At 39.7% G+C, this 21,312-nt stretch overlaps 2 protein-coding genes across 5 annotated transcripts in view; both read left to right on the top strand.

Annotated features, from left to right (window-relative positions):
• The first annotated feature begins 1,868 nt into the window (after nt 1–1,868).
• Nucleotides 1,869–13,484, top strand: TLR3 (toll like receptor 3). The gene is made up of 5 exons (XM_051790655.1): nt 1,869–2,371; nt 5,248–5,696; nt 7,048–7,239; nt 8,869–10,694; nt 11,308–13,484. The coding sequence occupies exons 1-5, from the start codon at nt 2,302–2,304 to the stop codon at nt 11,534–11,536; spliced, it is 2,766 nt and encodes a 921-aa protein (XP_051646615.1). The 5' UTR covers nt 1,869–2,301; the 3' UTR covers nt 11,537–13,484.
• FAM149A (family with sequence similarity 149 member A) overlaps nt 13,476–21,312 on the top strand; it is a 26,374-nt gene continuing 18,537 nt past the window's right edge. The window contains exon 1 of one of the 4 annotated variants that reach the window (XM_051790661.1): nt 13,476–13,491. In XM_051790661.1, coding sequence (XP_051646621.1) covers nt 13,480–13,491 — 12 coding nt within the window. In that variant the 5' untranslated portion in view covers nt 13,476–13,479. Of the gene's footprint in view, nt 13,492–14,034; nt 14,884–15,049; nt 15,420–21,312 lie in introns of those variants that run through there. The other 3 variants (XM_051790659.1, XM_051790656.1, XM_051790657.1) reach the window with 3 other exon arrangements.

Raw genomic sequence — 21,312 nt, 5'->3', positions numbered from 1 at the left:
GCTGGTGGAAGCACTGAGACCTGCTACCTCCATGTCTGACAGAAATTGAAGTCCAACACCTGTATGTGAATGGTACACTGAAAGAAATATGAATACATGCAAGACATGGCCATCTTAAGCAAAAAATCCTGTACCAATTATCAACCTTGCCTATGTTTAAGCCGTCAGCAAGAAAAACCACCAGTAAATCCAGCTTTGTAAAGGACTGCTTCAGACAACATTGAGAATGAAACAAATGATACCTCTGCTGCGTATGACTCTCCTTTGTTCTTAAGCCAGCCAAACTGCAGTTCTCAGCTCCTAGGCAAGGTTCTCCTCCAGTAATTATTCTGTCAGTGGTTTAAGAAAGATCAGGGCTCACAACTTTGAGATTTTAAATTGCTTTGATTCATTTGAGTAATTGTTGGTGGTTTGAACCAGCATCTTGAGTAAAGTGTAGTTTGATAGCTGCACACGTAAGCTTTTTTGGGTACCCTATAAACTTAATTCAACTTACAAGCCTCCCTCAGAGCAGTCAAGTGTTTTGAAGCCAAGGCTGCGCCCACAGCAGGGGCAGGTAGCAGTGAGGGCACAGATTCCCTTTTCTCCTCTGTCACTGCAGCAGCTGCCTGTTGTCACTGACACAGAGCACTGTGATCCTCAGAACCATCCGTGGGCATTAGGCAAAAGGCACAGGATGTGTGGCATGGAGCAGAAAGCTGCTGCCTTCTGCTGGAGGAGTAACTCCCCTGCAGCATGTCCTACTTCTGCAGGCAGGGAAAGTATGTCTGTCCTGTGGCTAAAAACACCTCCAGGTGGGGAGTAATCAGGCATTGGAATGGGCTACCCAGGGAGGTGGTGGATTCACCATCCCTGGAGCGTTTTAAGATGAGACTGGATGTGGTATTTAGTGCCATGATCTAATAACCATGGCAGTGTTGGATCAAGGGTTGGACTTGATGATCTCAGAGGTCTTTTCCAACCCAGTTGATTCTATGATTCTATGAATCTATCAAGGTTTAACTGTGAAATGGGAATGAAAGAAGCTTTAGAGCTTTTCAGCTCCAAAGGAACTTGGTTCTGGTCTCAGTTTGTGGCTCAACTCTAAGAAAAAAATACTAATTTATATTCAGCAGTTGCTGAAAGAATTCAGAGAACAGAAGCTGGAAGTAAGGGCCCTAATCTCTTTGTTACCCAGCCTACCTCCTGGGCTGCGCAGCAAATCTCTCAATAGTCCCAGATTTAATGTGATATAGGGTAGAAACCAGCACAAGTTCCCTCCCTCCCCAGAGCTCCTGATGGGCAGGCAGTTAACACATTGCTGCAGGCTTTCAAACACTTTCAGTGAATAAACAGATCCCAATTTATTCTTTCCTATGTCAGTCTGCAGCTACCCAGTCTTCACTCAAGAGGGGACAGCACAACTACTTAAATATGTAAGGCAAACTGAGGTGTTGGTGTGTCCTGAATACAGCTGGATGAGCCCTGCAGAGGATTCATCAGTGCCAATGTAGCCAAAGCAGTAGCACTTCTTGTCACATCCAGAGGCTTATACAGAGGAAATCCTCTCCAGGAAAACTGATGGACAGGCCTTTGGGAAAGCAGGAACACAGGAATTCATAAACAGTATGAAAAAGACAGTATGAAAAGCTGTAACTGAAACTTTTATTTGGACTTTTAAAAACATTTTTTTAAGATAAAAAATATTTTATTATCCCTCTTAAAAATGAAATATATTACTCTCTCACATAAACAAATTCTCTTTTAAAAGGAATATTTTACATGGCTCTGTAGGTACCATTGGTTATTTGTTTCTACATTAAAAAAGTAATATTCCTCTGTCAGTAATCTGTTGTTCAGGGTAACTGCTTTCGGGGTATGTCCACGAGGATTTTCAGAGACACTGGAAACAGCTAGGAATAAATTGTAATCGAGTTTTAAGCAGGATTGCGTGATGCTGCTGGTGCTCATCTGTGACACGTCTGTGCGCTTAAATCGGTTTCTGTAAGCCATCACAAGTGGCAGCGCAACTCTGAGCCACCTCTACCTTTGGCACCTCCGAAACCTTTCAGCGCCGGGCAGCTGGGTGCGGCGGGGGGGCACGGGCTGCGGGGCTCCGGGGCTGCGGGGCTCCGGGGTTGCGGGGCTCCGGGGCTGCGGGGCTCCGGGGTTGCGGGGCTCCGGGGCCGCCCGTCCCGCGGCTGTCGGGGCCGCCGCCCCTCCCCGTCCCGGAGCCGGCCCGGCCGCTCGTCCCACTTCCCACGCCGCGCCTGGCCCCAATTTCGGTTTCACTTCTTCCGGCTCTGGGCAGAGTGTTTCCTCATGGTTTTCGTGGGCCCAGGAACTCGTGCAGTGGCAGGATGCTTCCAGACTAAAGGGGATAAAGCCTCAGGTGAGTGGGTAAAATTCTTTACTTCACAGTAATAAATGTGGATATCGAGGTGCAAAGGCAAAGTGCTGCTCAGGAGTTTGGATGATTTCTTTGATCTTGGATTTCTCTTGACTTTCAAGCCCAGTCGGTGCCACTGAGTGTGTTTTGGTGCTTGTGCCCGGATATGGGTCCCCAGCTAGCAGAACATATTTTTGTATTTTTAAAGAAAAAGCAATATAGGTGCAGTGGGAAAGTCCCTCTCTGGGAGATGCTGAATGCTTTCTTGCTAAATTCTCTAGTTTTTAAAGTTCTTACTCATAATGTTAAAACTGTAGTTCTTTCTTTTGCCCATCTATAAAAGTGTCCTTTAAGTCTGATAATTGGTGTGTGCTTTTTTCACTAGACCCCCCGTCAAAACTAAAACATGTAAAACTGACTCCAGATTTACTGCAAGAAAAAAACAGAAAAACGCAGCCCATCGGGCCTTGCTGGAAGTCAGCCAAAGAATTCCCTTTGTGACTGTGCAGTACATTTCTTGTGTCCATCAAACTTGGAGAGGAGCTGGCAACAATTGCTGCAAAGCCTGGCGGCTATCTGATCACCCTAAAACAAACCCTGGGACGGATGCAGACCAGGATGCAAGCTTCTGTCACAGACAAGCTTCCCTTTTGTTTTCCTTAGCGTTTCCAGCAGCCAGGGTGCAGAGGGATGAGGTAGGACAAGTGGGTCTTTATTTTCCTCAGCTATAGGGACACGGGTGCCGTGTCTGGCAGCAGCTGTAGCAGGTCAAGCTGCCTGCAGGACCAACAGATTCAGTTACTTGCTGTCCCCATCCCTTCCCTGTTTGCCAGTGGTGAGCGAGTGGAGAGCCAGGCTGTGTGAGCTGCAGGACATGGGTCAGGCCGACATGCAGTAACCAGTAGGGAATTGTTTTTCATTAAGGTTTATTTTAAGTCATCTTTTGTAGTCCTTTGTGTAAGCCTTTGCAGTGCTTTAGGTCTGTCTATCCCTCGCTTGTATCCTCACTCCTATGGGATTTTACTAATGTCTATCCTCAGATGGTCAGTGCCACAGTGGCACTCACAAGGTTCCCCTCTGGCCACTATAATATGACTTTTTGTCATTGGAGCCCTCTGAAAAGGGCAGGTCAGCTATGGACTTTTTGTCTAAAGTGTGCCCTCTGAAAAGGCAGGTCAGCTATGGAGCCAAACTCTGCTGGGGTCTGACCTTCTAAACTCCTGCCTGGCTGCAGGTTGCAGTGTCAGTTCTTTAGAGTGTCTTGTTATTCTAGTGGAAACTTGTCTCTTTAGAAAACATCAGTTCTGAAGGATTCTTCTTTTTCTGTACAAATGTGCTGGTTTAATTTCTTATTTCTTGCTTTATTGTTTGCTATTGTGCAATACTCTAAGGTGCTCAAAGCTTGATCATGTTAATTAAACACAGGTTCTAAGAAAAAGAAAATGGGAACTGTAGAACTAAGAAAGCTCATATTCCTGGGATTTAGTCTTTTGAGAAGCTCTTCCCGATAAGTCTGGGAAGGTTAAATTACCAACTATAGACTGTTTTGTACTGGGGCACTAATACCATTCTCTAGCTGGGAGCCCATCATGCTGAGAATTTAACTCACTGGTAAAGTGAGGTTGGCAGGTAGGTTCCAAATTTATTGGCAGAAGGCAATACAGATATTGTGTATTGAGATTGTGGAGACACTTATAGCTTCAGGGCTGAAAGTATAAGCTTTCTGTTTTTTAAAAAAGAAAAAATTGAAGAAAGGAACCTAAGCTTACTGTTCTCTGCTAAAGCATGGAAAAAACATTCTGGCAAGCACTCACAAAGTATTTGTTCTCCCTCTACTAAAGATTAATTCTGTAGGGAATAATATGGAAGGTACAGAGAACTCTTGATTAGCAGAAAGGCTATTTATTAGTCAAGCTCTATGACTCAGCAGGCTGGTCAAACCCTTCTGAGTTCTTACAGCTCTATTCTGGTCAGAATTTATGTGGAATTAATTTTCTTCCTTATCCAGTAAAGCTACATTACAAGATCACCAGGTGAATTTAAATCTAATGGATACTATATGAAAATGAACAAAATGTGAAAAAGCCTGAGATTCATTAGAAATGTAATGACTAAACAGGAAGAGCCATAGAATGGAAAGAGGTTGATACTGTTACAGAAATGTTCAAAGGGTTTGGGATGGAGTATATAAATTCTTAAATGTATAAGTTTTCCTGGAAGTGTTTGGATAAATGTATTGAATCTATGAGCAGTGCCTACACTTTGGCTCTTCTCCATTTCTCTGATTAGGTTGGTACAGATTTATTTTGTCTACTCTTACTTTCTCATACACTTTTCTATAGCTCAGTATTCCTTCTTTTGCTATGAGATGGAAAGATGGTTAGAATTTTGTGACTAGCTTGTAAAATAAAAACTGGCAAGAACTGTAAAATGAAGTGGTATATTATGTATTCTTACTGCATATAACTATAAATATTTTATGTGTAGTTAAGCTCAGAGCTCAATGATTAACATTAAGGGGCCTGTGTACAATTTATTATATTTATTGTATTTTATGCATATTAAAGCAATGCAAAATTAATCAGAAAAGGGAAAATGGTTGGAAATTTGCACTGATAGTAGATAAAGTTGGTAGCTTTTCGAACATACCTATTTTTAGGTTAGACAATATTATCACTTTTAAATAAAACTCTTTATTTAGAGAGATGATTAGACATAACTCTTCTGCAGAAATGAATGCTACTTTATGGGTTAAAAACACTGAGTGTTTTCTCAGTATAAGACATACTTTTTGAGCCTGGCTGGCGTAGCCTTCAGTTTAGGATGCAAGTTGAGTCAAAATGATTGTAATTTGCACTGTGTTCATTTTGCCTTTGCAGATAAAATAATGGGAAGTGCTATTCTTTGGTGGAGCGGCTTATCTGTCAGACTCTTGTTTGTCTGCTGGCTGTGTGCATCAGTTGGAAAGCAATGTCAGATCCGAAATGAAATGGCTGACTGCAGTCACCTAAAGCTGACTCAAATTCCCTTGGATCTTCCAGACAATATAACAAGTTTGGACATTTCTCATAATCAGCTAAGACAGCTAGGTCCTGCAAATCTGACCAAGTACAGCCAACTGGTTTACCTGAATGCAGGCTACAACAGCATCTCTAAACTGCAACCAGAATTGTGCCAAAATGTGCCCCTGTTGCAGATTCTGAAGTTAGAACATAATGAATTGTTTAAGCTCCCTGACAGAGTCTTTGCTTCCTGCACCAACCTGACTGAACTCAACTTAGGATACAACAGACTAAATATAAAAAATTATCCTTTCAAAACCCTGGAGGTAAGCTTTAGAAATGCACATTTTGATGTAAATAAAGTATAAATAGGGAAATTACTGTATTTTTGCAGTGTGTGTGCATAACAGCTGCCTTTGCATCTGGAAATACCCAACATATAATCCACAGTTTTTCTAAAGAAGAGGCCTAGTGGCTTTTTCTTTTAAAGCACACAGGAGTTTCAGCCATCCTTATGAATCAATGCTCTCCATTCCTTTTTCCCTGTTGCATCCCTTTGAGGCACCTCTCCATACAGGATATGTGCTGAGAGAACAGCAGCAGCAGCTGATGTACCGGGCAAAGTGGATGGTGTGGAATCTGGGTTGCCTGGGGTCTAAAAGTGGTAGATGGCCTAAGTTCTCAAGGTTGAGGTGTAATTATTCAGACCTTGAAGGCCAGTGCTTAGGTTGAATGTAGTGTCTCTTAGGACTTTAGGAACTGACAAAGAGTAAAAGGGGTTTTATTCTACCTTTGTTTTTCCTGATAGTTTACATGCGGTTAAACACTATTCTCTGTAGCAGAGGTTGGGGGATCAGCACAGGAGGCAGGAAAGGACTATTCCACTGTCTTTGCACCAGGCAGAGAATCATGCAAAAGGAAGAACCTAAGAATACAGGAAAGTAGAGACACTGTGTGGATACTAATTGTTGTTCAGTGTTCTAATGAGTGTGCATGTTGTTTGGAACAAGTCTGAACTTTTCCAGTTCAGTATTCCAGTTCAGACAACTAAATATGAGTGCAGCCAGCTTCCATGCTGGGAACAGAACTGAAGTTCTAGCCTTCCTCACTTTGCTGCTGCCACGTTACTGATGAAGACCAGGCTTGGGACACCTCCATGCACATTCTGTAGACTTGCCTTTAGGGCAGCATATTGTCTTCTGCAGGTGCAGGAGGAATCTGAGCACCTGGGCATGAGCTGAAGTATTGCAAAGTGTACAGTACTGATCTTTTTAGGCTGCTACTGCACTCCTCTTCCCCATCCTCACATCCCATTTATGGGGCTGGAGCACAATAAAGAGAGTGGAATGTAATGTTTAATACTGCGGTAGTTGTAACTGCAGCCACCTCTAGGCTTTTGTCACTTTATCTGGAGCAGGAGGGCTTTCAGTGAATTAAGGAATTTTAGCTAAAGTAGTTCTTTGGTTTGCAGTAGATACTTTAGCAGATTAAGACCATGAACACTATGAAAGTAACAGGTCTGAAAGATACAGAAGGCTTCTTCCTGCAGGAGCTTGAAAGCTGCCATTTCCCTAACACAAATTTATTTTAATTGTAGCATTGCAACTAATTCTAATCAGACTCTAATGAAATATTTCTTTTTTTTGTGTGTGTGTGTGTTATACATCTTCTCTCCAGAACTTGAATATTTTGGACCTATCTCATAATTCTTTGAAGTCAGCCAATTTAGGATTGGAGCAACAGTTGAAGAACCTTCATGAGCTCATGTTGGGTAGTAACCAAATCACTGAATTAAAAAAAGATGACTTTGGTTTTCTTAGCAACACCTCATTGAATAGCCTTGATTTGTCATCAAATCCACTGAAAGAGGTAGGAAGAATTTGAACAGAAATTCAATGAGTGTGAGTATAAAATGGAACTATCCTGATTTATCCTTTATAGTTATATGGCATTTACGTTACAATTCTGATCCACTGAGGTCAAAGATAAAACCATTCTGTTGTATAGAGCATTACTCCTGACATCTAGTAGTGGTACACATAATTATTTTCCTTGCACTGAAATCGGCCCAGGCTGGTTCCATGTTAGTCAGAGGTCTCAGGCAAAAGCTGGATCGAGATGCTCTGAGAACCCTTACCTGGCATTTTTTATGCAGATTTTTTTTGACATACTTTCTGAGCAGGAAAAAAGTTGATATTATGCAAGGCTAATTACACAATCCAGGTTACTTCCTAGTTAATAAAAGAGAACGTTCCCTTGTGCCTATGGGGTACCCCAGAGAAATGATCATTGCAGAAAAGTATACTCACTCCTTTAAAAAAAACACGTGGGTGTGCATCTCTTTCACCTACCTGACTGTGCTCTCTGACCTGCTTCTCAATGTTATAATGTGATTCTTTCAGGAGTGATGGTGTGGCAATTCTAAATTAGTTGACCCTCAGCATATGCATACTGAATACGCATTGAATTTCCTTGGTTTGTTTGGTTTGGTTTTTTGTTTGTTTTGTTTCCCAATTGATTGATCTCCAAAGAACTTTTACATTGAAATTACAAGAATATTTTAAAGTGTCATAAACTTGTACCACTGCTAAGAGGTAATCCCACCACTATCTTTTGCTTGGGCACTTCATCCCTCCCTCTTTCTGATAGCTTTAATGAGGCTATGCATTGGATCACTGGGGAAACTCTACAGATTTTTTTGGCTTGGTTAGCTTGTAGTTACACTAGTTCTCTATCTGGTTCACTATGTGACTGCATGTATGGCCATACTGGCAGAGGGACACAGTGTGTGGATAAGTAGATAGGACTGCTCCTTTCTTGGGCAGTGCTACTGAATGCTAGTTTCAGCTACTCAGATTTTACAGTACTGCTATCTGAAAGCAGCCTTGTGCATTTGAATCATTTTGACAAATAGAGTATTTAATCACTCAGCTGATACCTTAATCAAGATGAGGGGCCAGTGCTATGATAGAAGCTTGTGATTCATATTGTGGAAGCAGGTGTGAGTATTACATTTCATAGTAGCTTCTGCTTGCACAGAGAAACTAGGTTTTTTCTTTGCTGTCTGAGGACCTAATAACTTTTTCATAGTATATCTGGTTTTGCACTAGGATATTGATATCTCTAACAGATACCAATAAAAGAAAGCTGAAGAAAGATAACACAATTTTTAGGATACTTCTAGAGAAAGAGTTTCAGTAGTTGGATAGAAAATTGTAATTAACTTGCATCTCACTAAGCAACTTCCTATCTTCTTCTAAAAAAATACTACTTAGATGTATGATAATCATGTTATAAATTATAGAAGTATCATCACAAGAATTGTAAGCTCCAAGAAGTGTTTGTCTGAACTTGGCTGTGAAACAATCTGAGTGTAGTAGTTCTATTCTGCTTGAAAATCTCATTTGAAAACCTTTCCAAGTTTTGGCTTTATTGGTCAGCTTTCTTACATAATCCCCTTGTTTAGGTCAAGACTCTTTTTTTTCTGTTTCCTTTCAGTTTCATAAGGGATGTTTACACACAATTGGAAATCTGTTTGGCCTCATACTGAACAATGTTGAACTTGGTGAAAATCGCACAAAGAAACTTTGTACAGAATTATCAAACACAGCGATTCAGAACCTCTCACTCAGCTACGTGAAACTTTCATACATTCGCAAGTCAACTTTCCAGGGACTGCAAGGAACAAATCTTACAATTTTAAACCTTTCCCAAAATTCTCTGTCTGTGATAGAAGATGACTCATTTCAGTGGCTTTCAAGTTTACAATATTTAAACCTGAAGCATAATAATATTCATGTATCTTCACGTTCATTTTATGGATTATCCAGCCTTAAACATCTGAATCTCATGAATTCACTTACTGAGAAAATAGAAGATTTTTCCTTTCGTTGGTTATACCACCTGGAGTACCTTATAATGGATAATAACAATTTTCCAGGAATTACTGCTAATATGTTTACAGGTCTGAACAACCTGAAATACCTGAGTCTCTGTAACTGCAACATAAACTTACAAAGAATAACTAATAAAACATTTTCATCACTTGGTAACTCCAGTTTGCAGGTTCTCAACCTCACAAAAACCAGAATCTCTACAATAGAAAGTGGGGCATTTTCTTCCTTGGGACATCTGAAAATTCTTGATCTTGGTCTCAATGAAATTAGTCAACAGCTCTCAGGTCATGAGTTTAAAGGTCTCTATAATATACAAGATATTTATCTTTCCTATAATAAAAACTTGACTTTGCGAAGTGAATCATTCATTTTTGTCCCAAGCCTTAGGAAACTGATGCTAAGGAAGGTAGGTTGCAGTAATCTGGCACTTTCTCCTTCGCCTTTTCATCCTCTACAAAACCTGACTGTCCTGGACATCAGCAATAACAACATAGCAAACATAAAAGAAGATTTGTTTGATGGACTTGACAAACTTGACATACTGGATTTGCAGCACAATAATTTAGCTCGACTTTGGAAACATGCAAATCCAGATGGCCCTGTTCTTTTTTTAAAAAATCTTCCCAATTTGCAAATTCTTAATTTAAAATCAAATGGGCTTGATGAAATTCCGGTTCAAGTTTTCAAGGGTCTGTTTCAATTAAAACACTTGGATTTAGGATCGAATAATTTGAATTTGCTTCCAGCAACTCTGTTTGATGATCAAGTCTCTCTGAATTCATTGAACCTTCAGAAAAATCTGATAACCTCAGTTGAAGAAGAAGTATTTGGCCCACCTTTCAAGAGCTTGAGAAAACTAGAGATGGATTCCAATCCCTTTGATTGTACCTGTGAAAGCATCGCTTGGTTTGCTGATTGGCTTAATATGACCCAAGTAGATATACCTGGACTACGGTCTCAATACATTTGCAACACCCCACCTAAATATCATGGTAGTCTGGTTTTGTATTTTGATAGCTCGGCCTGCAAAGACAGTGCTCCATTTAAACTTCTTTTTGTGATCTCTACCACTGTTGTAATGGTACTCATTTTTATTGTCCTAACCATCCATTTTGAAGGGTGGAGAATAGCTTTCTACTGGAATATTTTAGTAAATCGAATACTTGGTTTTAAAGAATTTGACAGACAACAGGAAGAGTTTTATTATGATGCCTACGTCATTCATGCAAGAGAGGACAAGAACTGGGTGTCTAAAAATTTCATTTCTCTGGAAAAAAATAACCACTTTGAAATTAGGTTTTGTTTAGAAGAACGGGACTTTGAAGCAGGCTTATCTGAATTTGAAGCCACAATTAACAGTATAAAAATGAGCAGGAAGATTATTTTTGTTGTGACTGAACACCTCTTACAGGATCCCTGGTGTAAAAAGTGAGTAGGATATAAAATTTTATCTGTAAGGGGGAAAAGTTCTTAAGAGATCTTTTTAACTAGATAATTTTTTATGTGTGATTTAATAAAAAATAACATTTAATTAAAAAAACCCACCATGCAAAATTCACTTTAATAAATTTACTTAATATATTATAACTTCAGAATAATTCCTGAGTTAGTAAAGTTAATTGCTCTGCATGTACATACACTATTGGACATTTGAACATCTCAGTCAGTGTTTTAGGCATTTTTTTTGTTTTGTTTTGGTTTTTTCTCAAAAAGTTAAGCCACCTGTGGAGATTGCTTTCCTTAAAATTACAGTTTTGAAAAATGCTGATTTTTATTTGCCTTTAAATGAGTCTTTTCACCTTTCTTATGTAGTGATCTTTTAAAGAAAGGAATTTTGCTAAATAAGGGTATATCAAGATAGTAGACTTAGGTTATATTTTTAGAGGATAATTTTTTTTTTAGTTCGAAGGCAACTAATTTAAGAAAAGTAATGACCATTCTATATCACAAAATAGACATTAAGACCCCTGTTAAGAACTGTTTGTCTTTTTTTTTCCCCACGTGAAAAAAACCATTTATTTTTGTCTTGTTTTTGCTTCAGGTTCAAGGTGTATCATGCGCTTCAGCAAGCTATTGAGCAAAGTCGGGACTCCATCATACTGATCTTTCTTCATGACATCCAAGATTTCAAGTTGTATCATGCACTTCACCTGAGAAGAGGAATGTTCAGATCTTGCTGCATCTTGAACTGGCCAGCCCAGAGAGAACGAGTCAGTGCATTTCATCAGCAATTAGTGATGGCACTTAAATCTAATAGTAAAGTGCACTGATTTTTGAAAGTAGAGATTTGAATTATGGGGTAATTTTGTTGTATATTTTCTATCACTGGAAAACTAGCAAGCCTTCATGAACATCTGAAAAGGTTTGTCGTGCTGGAAAGATACATAAGATTCGCTATAATTTAAATTTACTTATCTATGTACATGTTTTTGCTGATATTTTAATTCAGCTGCACTGATGTTAAAATGGATCATGGTCATTTCAGTCAGTGTATTAAAAATGAGGTAGAAATTCTGAAATGCAGTGAGAATGACTAATGTTCTAGGTAAAATGCCCATCTGATGTAGGATAGAAAAGACATAGACTCTAAGGGGATATGCAAAAGAGAATACATTAATGATAAAACCAGCAAATTCTGTGTAGAAGGTAGAGTGGACACTGCTTCTTGCTTTTGTAACACAAGGGGAGATTCAGTGAAACTAAGACTGGAAAGCTTTCCTTGTGGAACACAGTAAGTAACATGGAAAATTACTTCTGTAGTTCAAACCAAGAAACAGCAGTTTCAAAGTGAGTTTTAACAGTTTTAAGAGAAAGTCACTGGACCCTGTGAACAGGCTGTTCAGAACATGCAGTGAAGGATTTGCCAATGCCTTCTGGGTGGCGCTAGTACTGGTGACTATGAAAATTGATTTTCAGGCTGATGAGGCAACTGATTTAATCAATTTAGTATCATGCAAAAAATTTTTTTGCTCTTCCCTGCTGAAATTCAGAGAGCTGGCAGAAGGACATTTGTACTTAGAGATGTCACCTTGATTCTGTGAAGGCACATAAACTTGTAGGCGGGCCTGTAAATAGAAATTGAAATTGATGTGAAAGGTAGCCAAGGCACAGCTGCTGCACCTGTAAAAAATGAGTGAAGGCGTACATATTTGTATAGTAAAACCAGAAGACAACTTTGTGGAGAAAGTGGTGCTACTGTAATTTCATTACCAAAAATTTTGTTACTGGTGAAACAACAAAAAAGCCATACCCTCCTCCTCAAAGAAATAGTTTTTAATTTTTTTCTGAACAGTTACAGGTAGAGTGGGAGAAAATGTCAAACATAGATGAATTTCAAATTTTTTGTTTCCTTTTTCTTTATGACTGTACGTAGTTTTGCCTTTGATAGCTAAAAAAATTAATTTCTTGTATATTAATCTAGTTTAGTTTTTTCTTTAACATACTTTACAGAAACATGGGCTAGTTGGCAGTCACCAGGGCATTAAGGTTTAAACATATGAACTACCAGCTTGATCTGGAGAGAGCTGAGACTGAGAAAAATGTGCTCTGAAAGGATGTTTATAATGTTTAAGACTGGTCAAAATGTTATAGTGTGTCTGAGCACAAGTTATTGTAAATTAGACACTAGACAGTAATTTGTATATTTTTGTTAATATTTAATTGTTGCTATAAGGACTTTATAAAACTATGTCAACTTTTGGTAAGTGTGTGATCCTTCAATAGCTCAGGAATATTTTAAAATATTTTAAAAATTTCCCCCCTAGCATATCCCTCATCCATTTCAATACCACCATTACTACAAGAATGTTGTTTTACTGCTTTAGAAGACAGCTTGCATATAGTTCTGTACTTAATGTTTGGAACAGCTTCTCTCCTGATTTGTTATATGCATAGAAGAAAAACATGGGGTTTTAATAGGTTTCTTATGTCCCATGATGATAAAAACCTAACCGAGACAAATAATTAATAAAACAGGTTTTGCGTGCACTGGAACAGTAAAGGAGGTGTAGATGTCTTCACTTGCTTACAAGTCCCGAGTGAAGACAAAAAGGCTCTGTTTACAGCTGAAGTGATAGATGATGATTCCATAATTACAGTAATAGGATTATCCCCTTTGTGATGCTTTCATCTCATCTTTCTGACCTTTTCAGGCAAGTGACAAATTCTTTCTTTATGCTTAGGCCATGAAAATTGAGGAGGCAAGCTGGTAAGGATGGCGTGCCAGGTATGCACCACGTCAATTGTTTTTTCTCTTATTTAAAGACCAACATGTGAAAGGGTTCCTATGTTTCCTAAATTTGTAATGACACATAGCAGCAGAATTTCTCTTTCCACATCAATATAAATTGTTTTGAAAATGTTAGCAGTTCACATGGATATTAAAAATGACATAAAAATGCAGAGAACGCATGGAGAAATGCTGAGGTGAAATGTGATAAAAGAGGTCAGACTAAACGATCAAATATATGATCAAATGTTTTTTTCTGACCCTTAAAGCATGACAAATGACAGCATGTGTAAATTCTATAAAGATTTTTCTCTTCACTACAAATGTCCTCGAAGTTGATTTCAGAACATGAAAAAAAATTATGAATGCTTAGTTTTGTAATATAGATAAGAATACAAATTAAAAGTACTTGCTACGGAGTGTAAAATAATTTTAAATTATAAAAATATGATTATGATTTCTAAATAGTTATTTTAATATGTAGATTCAGTTTAAAATAATTTCCCGCAGAAAAAGACATTAAGGCTCACAATGAGAATTAGACTAATGTAGGAAGGAATAAATGCAGATTGTGCTGCTGTTAGGTTTATGTGCACCTATTCCATGAGGTTTCATCAGAACATATTTATTCCAGTTTGTAAGAAAAAGGCCAAGAACACCCGAATTTCAAATCTCAGTCCTCTGCTTAGTGTTCCATGTGCTCTCTCTGTCAGCTTATTGCACTCCTTGATGTGCTAGGAAGACAAGACAGGGATAAAATCCCCCACTTTGTACCTTGGTTTTTGTGTACCAGTAGCTGCCAACCTTAAATTGATAGTGTAACTAATTGCTTGATGTGTGATCCTGAGGCTCCTACCTTTAAAGCAGCTGTGCCAACTTTCAGCCTCTGCTGTTCTTTTGGACACTGCCAAGGGCCGTTCTACATGTTCATATTCTGAGCTGGCAAAATGTTTGCCCTGTCTATAATACCAACTATTACAGTGTTCCCAAACTGCTGTTGGAGTGGTCACACTTCTCTCCATCCAGGCAAGAATCCAATGTTGGAAAGCTAAGGCAAAGTTGGAAAGATTTGCCCTGTCCCCACTTGTGTGCCTCCAGCTGCCTGGCTTGTGCCACTGCTGTGGGGGTTTTTAGCACAAGAGAAAAAGGTCGTTCATCTGATTACCCTCTACTGCTCTCCAAACTTCATGGGATGATTGGGAGCATCTTTAAAGGCACGTGTTGGTCCCCAACTGCTCCCTTCAGTGTCTGCCTGGTGCGGTGATACAGGTGTGCTGGGTTGGGTCACTGTGGCTCCCCCCTTCTGTTAAACCCTCTCTGCTCACAGATGTGTGAAGTGGGGCCCTGTTGCCCTGGCAGATGGTCTTCCTTTCTGCTCCTTAATACTAGGTGGGATGCTAATCGGAGGGGAAACCCCCCTCTTTATTTTGTCGGCTCGCAGGCTGCAGCAGGTTGCTGCGCTGCGCTCGCAGGTGCGCGGGGCGGTGGGGGCGGCTCTGGGGCCTTTGGCCGGCGCGGTGCTGCCCGCCCAGGGCGGTGCGTGCCCGCCGGGGTTTGTTTCGCTTAGCAACGCCTGCCGGGCCGCAGGCGGCGGCAGCTCCCGCCGGAGGCCGCCGCCCCCCCAGCCGAGCTTGCGGCGCCGGGAAGGGGCTCCCGCCCGCCGCCATGAAGGTGGCGGAGCCGGGTCCGGGTGCCCTCCCGGCCAGGCTGTGCCGCGCCCCGCCGCCCCCCAGCCCGCGCCCCAAGTCCGGCGGGGGCCTCGCAGCGGGCAGAGGCGGCCGCCCCCCGCGCCCGGCTCCAGGCGCGGCTGAAAAGGAGCCCGGGGGGCGGGCGGGCTCCAAGGGGCTGCTCATCACCCTGCCCGACATCGGGGAGGAGGCGGCGGCAGAGGGCGAGGAGGCGGCCGGCATCCCGCGGCGCCCCGCGTGAGTGCGCGCCCCCACACCTGAGGGGAGCGGGTGAGGTGTGCGCCCCTCGCTCCCGGGGGTTCCCCGCACCTGGCCCTTTCTGTCCGTGGGTGTCCTGAGAGGTGCGGAACGTCTCCTTGCGCAGGAATTCCCTTCCCCCGGGTGTATGCCGGGGTAGGGAAGCGCACCTGTCTGGGCAGGAGCCGTGGTTCCTGCGGGGCTGTAAGAAGGGAAGCGCTGGAGCGGCCCAGGGGGCCCGCCTGAAAGGGATGGGGAGTCAGAGTCTGGCCCCGCACGGGCGGAGGAAAACTGCCCGTTCCGAGGGGAACAACGCCTCGGGATGCGCAGGGAGAGCATACCCTGTCCAGAGGGAGCGGAGGGGGTGCTGAGCTTGAGCAGGGATACCGCAGGTAAAGATACCGCATGTAGGTGGGCGAGTCGTATCAAACTCTGTGCCGAAGCTGCAGCTGCGCGTTAAGGCGGACATTTCAGTCACTGTCTTGTAAAATTTTAAAGTGTCAATAAGAGGTGTAAAATTTAATTTGGATGCTTCTGTGTTTAATCTAAAAACTACACCTTGAAAATGTTTAGGTTTTACCTGCACATAAACAAAGCCTGTTAAGTATGTGTGCTTTAGGATCTGGTTGGTGATATTTTGCTACAGCAAAGGTATAGTAAAGTAGTTTTTTAGCATATTTAAAACTGAATAGCTTACTAAAATCAGCAATAGTTGTGCTATTGTATTGATGAATTTTTGTGTCCTCTTACAGAAAAAGCTGCGTGTATGTAGTATTAGTACATAAACGTCTATAATTGCTTTCTCTGTAGTACTAAACTATGCTAATCTTTGATATTACTGACTATTTTATTGGGCATTGATAGGAGTGAATATATTTTTGAGAGTTAAGTTTTTAACTCTTCTGGCCTGAAATCTCTTTAGTACGCTGTTACACTTTCAGTTGGAATTTAGAACCTCTACTTTTAGTTTGGTTTCCATGTAACATAACATTTAAAGTCAAAGCACAAAACCTCCCTAATGTACTTCTTTTATTTTCCCCTCCTCCGATCAAGAGCATTTTGTTTTATTCCAGAATGAACTGTAAGCTCTTTCAGGCTTAAACTTTTACTGCATTTGTGTAAAATAGCAGCCTTTTGCTAATAGGGAGGTTAATTTGGTTTGAAGTGAATTGGCAAGAGTTCTGTTTAGAAGGTGCTTTATATAAACAATACCAGAACAAATCAGTGTTATGTTCCCATAATTTTCTCCTAGTTGCTTCTTTCTTTAGTACCAAAAATAAAGCCAAGTGAAGTGCTGCACAAGTTGGTATTCCTGTTGAAGTGCCGATGACTTTTATGCTTAAAAAAGAAAAGGATGAAATTCACTCTTAAAACAAACGACTGTATTGGAACGAAGAATAAATCCTACTACATTAAAACTGTTTGTGTGCAGCTAAATGCTTATTTCGACTTGCTATTGAAACATTTCGAACTGATACCACCTAATTATTCCCAACTGTTTTGTATGCATAGTGACATTTCAAATATTTTACTCATAGAAGTTAAGGTCATTCTGATAAGGTATTGTCTGTCTTAAAAAAAGCAAAACCAAACCAGAAAGATGTAGAAGGAATAAGATATATCACTTTGACAAGGAAAGTCTATACCTCCACATTAGCATTTTTTTAATTAGATGGTTCCACTTAAGCTTTTATAAGAAGCATCCTAATTAAATATTGACAACTTTAGTATTCCTTGCCTACAGTTGAGATTTGAATTTGTGAGTTACAGAATACATTATTGATAGGTACATGTTAGAAGCTTTTGCTTTCCCTCCAAAGAAAGTTCCTCCATAACAAGTTTTATTGCTGTTTTCTTGCTGTTTAAAATATTTTAGAAGACATCAATGGCCAGTGTACTTTCATTAATAGCAATGTAACTAGAAGTAATTGGTTAATAGATGAAAAGATAAATTTTATGTCTTAGTATTTTTTTCTTAGGTACTGACAAGTTGATAGCAAACAAAATACTGTAAGAATGCAAAATAATGAAAATCTGGCACTTGTTTCTTCTTAACTTTTCCAAGTATTCTGAATTTTCTGAGCTCCTCAACTACCAACAACTGGTCCTGATACTGTGTAGGGCTAAACTATAGCAGCACATAGCACATTGTGAGATTTTACATTTATTATTTATTTACATAGTGATTTCATATTCTTTTAATTACATTGAGGGAACATTAATGAATAAATCTTTTTTCTTCATAATGGAGAAAAAAAATCCACTTTTTAAACTCTTATTAAAAAAAATGTTCTGCTATAAAAATGAAATTTCTTTGGGAGATAATAAGGTGCTTTATGCTATACTTACACAATATGCTGATGGCACCAAGATACATAGATTGCTTTTTAAGAAATATTATTATTGCTATCCTAACATATTGCAATAACTAACAAGGTAAGAGCCCTTACCTGGTATAAAGTAAGTTGGGCAAGGTTTAAGTTATATTTCTTAGGAGGGGGTAATATTTTGTAGAAACTAATCCTACTGATCCCCTAACACAGGGAAAACATGTTTGTGAACTTGGTGCAAGAAGGGAAGCTTTATCCGTGAGGTACAAATGTCATGGTCTTCTGTCAACTTTTATTTCTCAGCAGCTCAAGCTTTGGCCTTCAAAATTATGAACTTTGAAAATATGGGTATAAGTAACTTGATGAGCTGCAGAAGAGGGTGGAAACTGATTCCCTGTCTCCTGTTTTAAGCACTAAGAGCAATAGATCTCTTTCACATATGTAATGCATACTAACAGAGCATTGCAGTGTTACTTAGCTGGTCATTTCCATTTTTGTACTGATCTAAAAGAGTAAATATAGTAATGTGATGGTTTGCCACGGTCCGTTTTTTTCATTGCAAATAACTCTAAAGGAGCGCAGAAATAAGTTTTAATTTTGTATGGTACTACACATTCATCTACGTCTTCTAAGTGGATAGAACTAAAAAAAATTCCTAACATATTGAAATATTATATGTAACATGAGGTTTTTGGAAAATCTTATGAATTTTCCAGCAAGTCACAGAGTCATAGAATGGTTTGGGTTGGAAGGGACCTTAAAGATCCTTCAGTTCCATTCCCCATGACATGGGCAGGGACATCTTCCACTAGACCAGGTTGCTCAAAGTCCTGTCCAACCTGGTCTTGAATACTTCCAGGGATGGGACATCCAGAACTTCTCTGGGCAACCTGTTCCGATGTCTCACCATCCTCACAGTAAAGAATTTCTTCCCAATATGGAATCTAAACCTACCCTCTTTCAGTTTTTAAACCATTCCCCTTTGTCCTGTCACTACATGTCCTTGTAAAAGTCCCTCTCTGGAGGGGGGACTGCAGGCCCCCTTTAGGTAATAGAAGGCTATTCTCTGAGTTCTCCCCAGAAACTTCTTCAGCTCTCTCATCCTATAGGAGGGGTGCTCCAGCCCTCTAATCCATCTTCATGGCCCTCCTCTGGACCTCCTCCAGCAGGTCCACGTTCTTCTTATGCTGGGGCTCCCAGAGCTAGAGGCAGTACTAGCTAATCAGCTAGAGGATAAATGTCAAAAAAAGCCTAGACCCTAAAACCAAAGGATCTCATTTTTGCTCTAAGTCTTTTTATTGTTTTCAGATGCTGAAAATTTACTCTTGTGTACATTGAATATTAGCCTGTGTTGTTTATAGGAAACTGAGATGGCATATTTACAGCCAGGCATATTTCTGATGAAGTGCTCAATAAGTTGGTTACTAGGTCAGCCATGGAAAGGAGAAGAGGAAAGGCCCTTGGCCCATGTTGTTACACTGTCATCGTGAACAGAGTCTTGTGAGTTGGGGGACTAGAAATGGATTCTACTTTATATATTTTTAGTCATTTGTCAATGTAGAGTTCAATGTGCAATTGTTTGTGGGGTATGACACTTTTTAGTTTAGATTTGGCCCATAGTGGCACCAGATCAACTTTTTTTCTTCACCAATATTTTTGGTAATGGAGAAGATTCTTGGATCCTGCAGTAGTTTGGTGGAAGTTTCTGGTCTTTTCAGTGATGAGATCATTCCTGTCAGCTTGATCAAGATCTAAAGGAATTAGAGATTTCTCTTCTTGACAAATTACTGAACTTGGGACTGAATGCTAAATGAGTCAGTTTATTCTTGCTGTTGCTATAATTTTGTTAAAAAAGTTCTGAAGTAATGTGAATGTGTACTTGTGCATGTGTGTACACTACATGGAAAATAGGAGTGGGGATTTCTGTGCTGTTTTGGCTCCTTCCCTTGAAAACACATGTTCATACTGTGCAATACATGTGCACACAGATTGTGTGTTAGCACAAACTATTTTTACCTGATTTTTTACATGATAATTTTCTCTAAAATAGAAAACTTAAGTAACCAATACAGGAAGCAATTGGTAAAAATCTCTGGGTTTTTATTGTTTTTCTTTTTTTCCTCTTACCCCTATATTTTTTACAAAAGCATATTCTAATTAGTTCCTAAAAGCTCTGAAAGTATGTGAGGATTAACACATAAAGCTTTTTAGCATTTTTGCTAAATATATATACACACATACACATTTTATGCTCCAATTAGAGAGTTTGGAATGTTTTTGGTAATTTTTTTTTTAATTCTATAAATTGTAAGGGATAAATCCTAAATAGTATGCTTTAAGCAGTGGTATGTGTTATGTTGCAATGAGGTGGTTTAACAATCTCTAAGAATATTGTTACAGTGTTTTCTTTGAGATATAAATATTCATAGTAGTGAGGCAAAACAAAACACAACATTCAGTTGCATGGTCAGCAAATAACTATCCGTTGATAAATAAAACAGAAGCACACATAAAAATGTTTCATAGTTTTAGTCAGTTAAAAATATGGGATTACATATGTCGAGGTTGAACAAGTTCTACCTTAAATCATCAGTACAGCTGCAGTAACTTGTCACTTGCTAAAACATCTCTCAACTTTCCAAGCAGTGCAGAAGTAAAACATTACCTATGCATAGCTGATGAGATGGAGTACCAGCAAGCCATGTGTACTGTTTTAGAGAATACATGTTTGGAGTATTTACAAATATACATTTACAAAGTATGATTTTTAACCAAGGGAGACACAGTCCAATAAAAATATTTAATGTGACCAGTTACCTGAAGTCGTACTGACTGCCAGATATTTTTAGTGACATAACCATATTGCAGTTCTTTACAAAGCGCATGTTGGGAACTTTTCTACACCAAAATGTAAATCCCTATGGATTTTTTATTATGGGTTATTACATGACATTAAGAATCTAAACCTTTTGTCTTGCTTTCTATTTTACACTGTATTTTTAATGACTTTCATGATCTCTCCTTTTCATGTTATTCCCTCTCTTCCTCCAGCTCATTGCCTTTCACAACATTTTCTGAATGCATGAAAGTTTTTACTTCCTTACTCTTCCCTCTCCTGACTAGGTGTGCTGAACTCTTAATAGTCTGCAAAATACATCCTCTATTGGCCAAGTGGACTCCTCGGGATAGACTGGTTACTGTCTTTCTGTCTCCTATCTAAAAAACACTCTCCTATCTCAACCCTCCCCAGAAGTTTTAATTATTGTTCAACCCACTGAGTTTAATTTTGATTTCTTTATGATGTTCCTATGACATGAAATTAAAGTGTACATCATAGTGTACGTAATTTTTTTTCTTCCTGTATGTATGGACACACAGCTCAGATGCTGCTGTGCATGTTTATTCTGTTCATAGTTCTAATGTGAGGTGAAAGGTGGCTAGCTGCTAGGTCACATAGTGGCATTGTGTCATACAGGCTGCAGCCAGCAAGAAATACAGGATTAGCACAGCAACTTGATGTCTCTTCTTAATTAGAAAGTGACAGTGTGCATGAGGGGTTTCTC

The sequence above is a fragment of the Manacus candei genome, unplaced genomic scaffold (assembly GCF_025592945.1).
Source record: "Manacus candei isolate 608988 ecotype Guabito, Panama unplaced genomic scaffold, ASM2559294v1 h1tg000028l, whole genome shotgun sequence".
Lineage (NCBI taxonomy): Eukaryota > Metazoa > Chordata > Aves > Passeriformes > Pipridae > Manacus > Manacus candei.
This window is presented reverse-complemented; position numbering and strand designations above follow the sequence as displayed.

Bases quoted from the DNA above. Each gene is read 5' to 3' on its own strand.
- TLR3 (XM_051790655.1), top strand. From the start codon at position 2,302: ATGGTTTTCGTGGGCCCAGGAACTCGTGCAGTGGCAGGATGCTTCCAG. The intron at 5,697-7,047 runs GTAAGCTTTAGA...TCTTCTCTCCAG, and splicing joins ATCCTTTCAAAACCCTGGAG to AACTTGAATATTTTGGACCT. The intron at 10,695-11,307 runs GTGAGTAGGATA...TTTTTGCTTCAG, and splicing joins CAGGATCCCTGGTGTAAAAA to GTTCAAGGTGTATCATGCGC.